This window comes from Silurus aristotelis (genome assembly GCF_946808225.1).
Source record: "Silurus aristotelis genome assembly, chromosome: 5".
NCBI lineage: Eukaryota > Metazoa > Chordata > Actinopteri > Siluriformes > Siluridae > Silurus > Silurus aristotelis.
Window position 1 is genome coordinate 10,285,012 of NC_139578.1, and position 9,455 is coordinate 10,294,466.

A 9,455-nucleotide genomic window follows, 5' to 3' on the forward strand; every position below is an offset into this window, starting at 1 on the left:
TAGTCACGTCATGGTTTTGCTTCCTACGTCTGTCTTTAGCATTATATTCTTGTGTTGATGGTTTGAAAGAAAAGATAGACCTGCTCTAAACAATTGTCGCAGCCGGTCCTTCCCGATGGTTCAATGGGTTAAGACTGGTATTTCGCTGTTGGTGAGATTCAGGGTTTGAATCCTGCTTTCTGTGTTTCTGTCTGGTCTGAATTTCTTGCTTTGAAGCCTGAAACAAACGATAAACCCCCCAAAAAAAGAAGGTGTGTTGTGGGACTTGATGGCTTTGTGATAAAAGCCTTGCCTCTGAGCTCAGAGGTTGCTGGTTCGAATCTGGCTTGTCCCCACACTGGGTATTCTCTGTGGAAAGTAGTGTCTGGTGAGCAAAGAGGTAGCTGACCCTAAACAAAGGCTGTGAATACTGGCTGCTTCACAGCCTCAGAAAAAGTGAGGGTGATAGGTTTTTGGCAGAATTTTTCCCTATATATGCAAAACTAAGTCGATACATTTTTGAATGTTTTTGCTTCATAACCCCCTGTTTTCAGCTACTCAGACACCTGGGGGGGGCAGATGCCCGGATATTGCCCCCCTGCTTGAGGATACGCCCTTCGAAACCACGTCCAACCTTCCACGCAGCCATTTCTGACACCTTCCTTACTACGGCCAACGGAACCTTCCACACTCTTAACTTTGAGCCCTGGCCGGGGTTTGAACCGGCAACCTCTCAACTCAGAGGTAAAGCTCTTCCAATAGAGCCACAGGATCTCCTGCAAGAACCTGATTTTTAGGACCTTTTTTGGTTCTTTTTAAAAACTTTTAAAACAATTTAAAGGAAAGCTAAGGGGTAGGAATCGAACCGGGTGAGTCAGATAGCAGCAACCACTTCACTGACCATTACACTAACACAGGAGAGACAAACAAGCCTTTGCTTATTGGACTCTTGGCTTTTCTATAGTTAGGAGACCAGTGTTTTCTCTTAGATCATGATGGTAGAGGGTCAAAACTTCTCCTTCAAATCAAGAAATTAATCCAACACAGAAAGAAGATAATTGAAATGTTTTCAGAGGGGACAAGGTCCAGAAGTTTTATTTACCAACACAGCAACCAGGAATCAATCAATCAATCAATCAATCAATCTATCAATCTATCTATCTATCTATCTATCTATCTATCTATCTATCTATCTATCTATCTATCTATCTATCTATCTATCTATCCAGCTAGCTAGCTAAAACAGGTAAAACAGGTAGCAGTAATAACTACTTTTTACTTAAGTACATGTCAGAGCCAAGACTTCTTTACTTTCACTTAAGTAAAAAAGTTGAATCAACTTTTAACCCGAGTATTTTAAAACATGAGTATCTGTACTTCTACTTAAGGAAAGGATGTGTGTACTTTTGCCACCTCTGGTGTGCATACATGGGGACGCACACACACTCACTTATATGCATACACATACATGCACAGACTGAACTATAGGTGTGCAATTCAGAAGACACACGCACTACTACCTTTCTGCTGTGGATGCCCGAGTAAGACTACTGATGTCAGCTTTTCTCTTTCTACCTGTCTGTCCTTTTTGACCTTGCCGTCTCCCTTCTTTACAAAATCCTCTAATAATCCTCTACCCCGATGCAAACGTTACCTTTACACTTAAGGTAATTGATATCAGTGTAATAGAATTATGTAAAATATTATTTTTTTTTATTTTTTATTACATTTAAAATACAATTTTCATTGATAATTCTTTATGTTTATGTTTTTTTGTTCATCCATGCCCCTCTTTCCTTAAGACCATTTCTAATGCAACACAGGCTACTGTCATATTCAAAATAATGATGGCAATGATGTGCATGTGATGGCAAAGTATAAAGAAGGGTTTGACATGCGGTCCTTAAACAAAAATAGAAATCTTCAAAGGGGATGGGTGATGGTGGGGGGTGATGGGATTATCACATCAAACCTGGGCTCATGTAGAATGCCACAACAACAGCAGCAGCAACAACAACAACAACAACAAATTACACAAGCCCAAATTTCTTTATGATTTTGAGTAAGATTTTGAGATCTGTAACAAAATTAGCACAACAAACAAACAAGCACAGTCATTTTTCCTTAGTAAACTCTTGGTCAGGGTCAAATTAGTTTAAATTTGGCTAATGGTAGACTGTTCATGCTCTCATATAATTATACAGTCTCACCATTAATGGCATATAGCATCCATAACATGCACATACAACATTCAAATTTGACTACTGCAAATTTCCATGATCCACTTAACACTAAATGACTAATGCCCTGTTAGATTTTGTGACCTTGCTAGTATAAGAATGTATCTGGGTTCAATATGAATTTTGGATAATTACCGGAGCAATTAAAGTCTGAAGATGATTAGTCTTTTTAAAAGCACTGTTTAGGAAGGGTGGTGTTTGTATGACTGTGTGCATGTGGAAGCATATGTCTGTTTTCCTGTCTAAGGTTAATGAATAATCTTACATTCCTGTCCCCATCCCTGTGCTATTGTACATCTGGCCTAGCTATGAATATTCATGCATCTGATGCATATTTAATATGAGATTGATGGCCAGCGCTATATTTAACACAGTGGAGGAAAAACATGGCTAAAGAGAAAAGAAAAAAAGGGAAAGAAAAGAGAGATTAATGGGAAGAACAGGAAAAAACATGACTGAGGAAGCTTGTGTGTGCATGTATGTATGCTTTAGAGAGAGAGAGTGAGAGAGAGAGAGAGAGAGAGAGAGAGAGAGAGAGAGAGAGAGAGAGAGAGAGAGAGAGAGTACATAAGAAACAGCCTAGCTTTGAACACCTGCTTTATTTTGCCTTTCAGAAATCTGTTTCTAAAAATGAGAGAAGCTCCAGACGATCTAAAGTAACCCTGAAGCAGTGTCTAAAACCTAGCCAGCCAGACATCTCTGGAAACAGCAAGTGTATGTGTCTTCTGCGAACAAGTGAGAAAGAAAGTGAGAGAAAGATATACAGAGACATTTGTGGAAGATGTTGCCTATGTATGCATATAGACATGTATAACATGTCGCCATTGTAGTTAAAGGTCTTTTCTAATTAGTACACACACTCACAAGAGTCCATTCATAGCCTATTTATATCCTCTCTATTGTGATAACAATCAAACCAATCTATACTAGCTTTTTTTCATTGGGGGTGTTAATTGATTCAATGCTACCAGCCAGAAAGTTCATTTTTAGCAAACAATGTCTGAGATTAGAATTGCCAGGTTTGGGTTCCAAAGTGGAGCAAGGGTAAAACATCCAACATAGCATAAGGAGATCACTAGTACCTATTGCTGGTGAATTCAAAGCCATCTGTAGCTATAGCGTTTCAGCGAGAGTAAAGCTACGGTCACATACAATGATTTTATAGATGCAAGATGCCAGTCCTTGTACTATAAAGCTGCCAGGGGGGTTCCTACTGCAGGTTGCTATAGTAATTTTTATTAGGGCTTGGCAGAACTAGCATTACTGTTTTCACTCCAGGTGGTTGTAGCTGCATCAAATTTCTCGATATTTTCATAAAGATAAAATTTTTGCAAATTTGTCACACTGCTGGACACGCCCACATCTAACTACAAGTAGTCGCTCATGAAAATTAATGGCTTTGTCACTGCATAGCTTAATTGGTCATGCACTCTGTATCAAAGTGATACCTTGTCCCCAGTGATTTACAGCAGCCCTAGCCAATCATAGTGTCCAGAAGCTCCTCTATGTGGAAATGGGCAGATATGGTGATATATGATATTGGTTTTGCAGATTAATTGGCACAGATAGTTAAATGCTGGAGCTATTGACTATCGTAAAAAATCCATACCTATAGTTTTTATAGTATCGTTTTTCCAGCTTGCATCGGTTTCTGGAGTGGTTAGGAAGGTCTGCTATCATTGCAAATGTCACCTTTAGCGGCCTCTAAGGGTAAATCACTAATGCCATGTGCTGTTTGTTTTTACACGTGAATCTGCGCGTTGAACGGAGTGATTGCGGTGCACGGAGAGCACTATATTTTTTTATTATTTAGAATTGATTAATTATATACTTATATTTATTAATGAATATAATCATATGCATTTAATTTAGGGTTCCCTGGTGGTCTAGTGGTCTAGTGGTCCCTGGCGCTTTCACCGCTGCGGCCCAGTGCTGGTCCCAATAAATGGGGAGGGTTGCGTTAGGAAAGGCATCCAGCGTAAAAACATCTGCCAAATCGAATATGCGGATCATAAATACGGATGATCCGCTGTGGCGACCCGTAATGGGAGAAGCCAAAAGAAAGTTTTATATGTATTTAATTTAGCACATTTTTTTTTTGCACAAATCTAGTACAGAATGAACAAAGATTAACAGATAAGAGTCGACTTCTGTTTTAAAAAATTCAGAAATCATATGTATATCACGGTTATATAGCAATGCTATATTAGATGAAAGCTGCAAAAATATGCAACAATTTTAAAAACTGAAATATCTGTTATCTGTTAAATCTGTTAAAAATCTTGGTATTACTTTTTAATTTAATGTGATTGTGTGATGTTACACTCACTGAGGAGCACCTGTACACCTATCACTAATGCAATTTTCTAATCACATGGCAGCGGTGCAATGCAAAAAATCATGCACAATCGGCCAGCAGCTTTGAGGTTTTCCATAAACCATCAAAATTGAGGAAAAAATGTGATCTGAAAGATTATGAACATGGCATGATTGTTGGTGCCACAATGCCTGCTTTGAGTATAAGTGCTGATTTCCTGAGATTTCTACACACAACAGTATCTAGAGTTTACTCAAAATAGTGCAATAAATAAAACATTCACTGAGAGGCAGTTATGCAGACAAAAATACCTTAATGGGCAAAGAATGGCCAGGCTGGATCAAACTAACTGAAAGGTTACAGTAAACCAGAGCATCACTACAATTGTGGAAAGCAGACAAATATCTTAGAGCGCACATAATGAACCTTGAGGCAGATGGGCTACAAAGACAGAAGACCATGTTGGTATCCACCTATGTCAGCCAAGAACAGAATGTGGATACCGCAGTGTGCATGGGATCACCAAAGCTAGAAAAACAACGCTGATAAATCAAATTTTCTGCTAAGCCAAGCAGATGGGAGCCAGTATGAGCACTTGGACCTGACCTGACTTGTGTCAACAGTCCAGGTTGGTGGAGGTGATGTAAATATGTGGAGATCATTACTTGAATTTCATAGCCTTTTGGTTCATTGTTGCTAACCATGTGTATCCCTCCATGTTCACTATCTACTCTTTTAATGCCAAAAGTGGTCTCAACTTAGATTCATAAACAGTTGAGTGAGTTTAGTATTCATGAAGGCGCTGCAGTAAAATCTGCAGTCATGTCAATATGGTGCAAAATCTCAAAGGAATATTTCCAACATTTTGTCGAATACCACAAAGAACAAAGTCCATCTTGAAAGAAAAGGAAGGCTCTAACCACTATTACTATGTTGTTTCAAATAAAGTGTCCCATGAGCAGATTCTCACAGATACAATATTTGCTTTTATATGGTTGATAGAGCAGATGACTTTGACACTAGTTCCGGCTGCAAGGTTTACATATAATGTGCTTCACAACACAAGTAACTAACAATGTTTTGTATATTGGCTTAGCTAATGTAGCATAACATAATAGGTTTCCATTGTCATTCAGCAAAATCTTTCTGACGCCAATGGTTTTTTTTGGTTTGTTTTTTAAATATATATATTGTTGGTTGGTGGAACATGACTATATTATACATATAAGATTGAGAAAGACAAATAGAAATATTCTTAGCCATGGCCCAAATAATTTTCCACCATACTAATTCTGAAGTCCCCCTGCAATGTATAATGTATGTTGCTTTATCCTGCTTTAACACACTCTATGTAAGCTAAACAGAGAACTTGCAAATGAGATGCAATAATACATACAGGGCAGTGATGAATAATCTCCAAAACAAACCAACATATTATGTTAATAAGGTTTTCTAATAATTCCAATGCCCCACACTAATGAGGCTGAGCTGCTGCTACTAACATGAATCAGTGCTTACAATGAACCCCACTGGCATGAAAAAGTGAGAATTTGTAGCTGAGGGATTCTGGGGCTCCAGAATCAGAGCATTCCCTCCTAGATTTGTCCTTCAGTGGACACCTTTAGAAAGTGTACCTGCTCTGTCAGCTGAAAAACAAATGGTTCTGTTCTGCAACGGCTAGAAGACGATTTTAGAGGCGGCACTAGGGACATGCAGGTGGGACAATGCTCCACTTTTCCCAGTACGCAATTAAAACCATTCAGTCTGGAACTTTATGGTTCACCATTTTAAAGCAATGGTACGAATGTATGTGTGTGTGTGTGTGTGTGTGTGTGTGTGTGTGTGTGTGTGTGTGTGTGTGTGTGTGTGTGTGTGTGTGTGTGTGTGTGTGGCTAAAACTAGGTGCAAGGTCATTTCAGTACAAGATGATAAACAGCACACAGAAAAGCTGTGGTGAAAACAATTGGTTAAATGATGAAAGAGCCACAAAAAAATATGCAGCTTGAAAGTCAATCAGTCCATAACAATTCACTATATAGCCTTCGTCAAGTTGCCCTAATTCTCACATTTTTGTCAAATCAGCTGAACCGTGCACAATATTAGTTGGTCTATTTGTAGATTTGTAACAATTTGAATGGCTCTGCCAGAAATATGTTGTGTAATCACAAGTGGTTTCAGCCCTCCATAAAGCAGCTTTTACAGGGTTAGCAAACTTTTTAGTCTTCTTCATGCATCTTAGTATCGCATAGTGTTTTCCTATTCCTACAAATATGTGCCATTGTCTGTCCTTGCATTTTATAGACACAGAAAGTATCCTCTACACACCATTCCAAAAAGCTGTCTTGAATGATTAGCCTTTACTCTCTTTTTCTCTCGCATTGACTTAGACCTGGATAAGTTTAGAGAAGTCAGCTATAATCACTGCCCTGTCCTCTGCTTATTCTTTCTCTGAGGCTCTAAGCCACAGGTTTGCTTTTACACTAGAAATGCAACTCCACACCTCTGGCCTTCTTATTTCCACTCTTCTCCTTTCGAATTCTATTCTGTAACCTTATTTTCCCTCTCTAGTATTCTAGTAAATTATTGTTATCTATCGTCCCCCTGGCCTTTAAAATGTCATTTCCTTATTACATCCTTTGTTTCTTAAGAACATCCTCCATATTATTCTTCCTTCTAAAGATACCTGTCCTACTCTATTCACTTACCTTCTTGCCTTCTCTACCTTGCTCTATTTTAGTCCCCTCCCCCCAAAAAGTCCAAGACTTGGTCTTCACTCAACTCTTCCTAATCTGTAGGCATCAATGCTACACCTCTCTATTTTTCAGAATATCACACTGTATACTACACTCTCGCTGTTACTAAGCTACATTTCACCAACCTGACCTAGGTAGTGTAGTTCGACCAATTAAACTACACTACCTAGACAAGAAAGTCGGCATCTAATCAAATGATCAGTCGCTAGACTTACAAGCGTTTTATACCCATTCACAATCACCTTCTAATCAAACACATCAGGTTCTAATCAGTACAAGGACTTAAATACATCGGACTGTTCAGAGTCGCTTTGAAAAATCTTGCTGTAGCATTCGTGTCCGTGACGATACTGTGGCATTGTTTACATTCCTCTCTCTCTCTCTCTGGCTTTGAACCTAGCTTTCCCTAGTACTTTGCCATTTTAGTTTGACTCACTCTGCCTGTTTTATGACCTTTGTCCGTGAGTCATGGCACTGGCTTCAAAATAGTTTTGATTTAACCAGTTTTCTCGTAATTGCCAGCCATAAATTGTTACAGAAAACTGAAAGTGAACATGGAATTAAAACATAAAGATTTGTATAACTTGCACATGCATTGAAAGAGCCATAATTCTTTAACTGATCATTTACTGCATGCTACATATCATGGGTGCATAAATGCATTTATTTTAGAAGCATATTCAACTGTAGAGACAGAAAGAAGGAGACAAATTCTAAATCTAAGCCTTCAGCCCACCATATATTCTCCCTATTTTAGTCTTGCCAAATTCCCACACATCAGGCATCTCTACTCTTTCACAAGAGAGCCAAGAGACCGAAGGCTATCAAGTGCTTCCTCTGAGGCACAAGAAACTATACAAGCTCTTCTTTTCAGACTGCTGCTCATGTATAATCGTGGGGCAGCCTAACACCAGTTCAGGAAAGTGATATCCACCCATTTCTTCATGCATGAGCTCACAGGCACCTATGATTGGCTAGTGATTGAAAGAGGAAAGCAAGTGTGCCAGACTTTCCTCGCTAAGAGCCCAGCCAATTTTGCTGTTTCGGTTTAAAATCTGGCTCGGTTAGCTGTGCCATCATCAGGATTCAAATTTGTGATCTTCAGATGCTTTTGTGTTGCTGCACCTAAGGATCTTAAGTTTGTTTTCTTTTCTTTTATCAAGTATATTTTTAGTTCAAATTGTATAAATAGAAGTGTGAGCATTGCTGATCAATTAACCCCTAAAGTGGATACTCACAAACCTGAATCCCATAGCTTACTGTATTGTTTGCATAATTTATCATTTCATTTATTATAAACCAAAGGAATAACAAACTGAGACAAGGAAGTTAAAATAGCCTATGAACACTTTGATTTAAGAATTCCCTATAAAAAAAAGAAATTATCACCACTATCCTTCTACGCATCACCTGAGCACACAAACCCACAACTCAAAGGATTTGTTCTCAACACGTATAGACAAGTGCTTAGATTGGGAAATAGAAGTTAACCTTGGACTTTTCAAGCTGGAGCTGGGCCTGCCTCTCAGCCTCTCTGCGCAGTGCCTCTTTATCCTCTTCTAGAGACACATCCGAGTCAGACGGTCGACTGGTGTACGAGTCTGCCGAACCCTGTACAGAGAGCAGAGGGACAAGCTTTACCACAACATTCCTTACAGTATCACATACACATGTAGAAACATTTTCAGGTCTTTCTGAAATACCACTATCCCGAATGACACATTATGTAAATGTTTAGAGACTGTTGACTTACATCATAGATTATCGTAGACAAGAATCAGTGATGGGGGTAAATAGACATATAGTCTTCATGTATAGCAGTTGAGGTGTTTAGCAAAAGTTATAGGCTGCAATATCTTACAGAGCAGTAAATATTTTTACCAAAGCAACAGAAACGCAGGAATGACCGACCTACTGTGCCTTCGTAATCTGACATGAATACATTTTTAATAGTAGTCCAACATTAAACACACTATCCTCCCTGCTCTACTCCAGACTCAACACTTTTTCATTTTTAAATCTATTTTTAATGAGAGAACAATTTTATTCGAGTCACTATACAATAATCCAAAAGCAGCAGAAAGTCTTCATTGTTTGGATATTTACTCTAAAAGCTTTAAATCTAGAGTTTCCAGTTCTTTGAATAAGCAAAAAATATGCACACAT

The 9,455-nt window shown here is 38.7% G+C and overlaps 1 protein-coding gene across 8 annotated transcripts in view; it reads right to left on the reverse strand.

The window, feature by feature from the left end:
* The window catches only part of cacnb2a (calcium channel, voltage-dependent, beta 2a), a 78,231-nt gene that overhangs the window by 22,283 nt on the left and 46,493 nt on the right, over window positions 1–9,455 (reverse strand). For all 8 annotated transcript variants that reach the window (XM_083541987.1, XM_083541990.1, XM_083541994.1 and 5 more), the window contains one exon: window positions 8,781–8,900. In XM_083541987.1, the coding sequence (XP_083398113.1) occupies window positions 8,781–8,900 (120 nt within the window). The remainder of the gene's footprint in view (window positions 1–8,780; window positions 8,901–9,455) is intronic.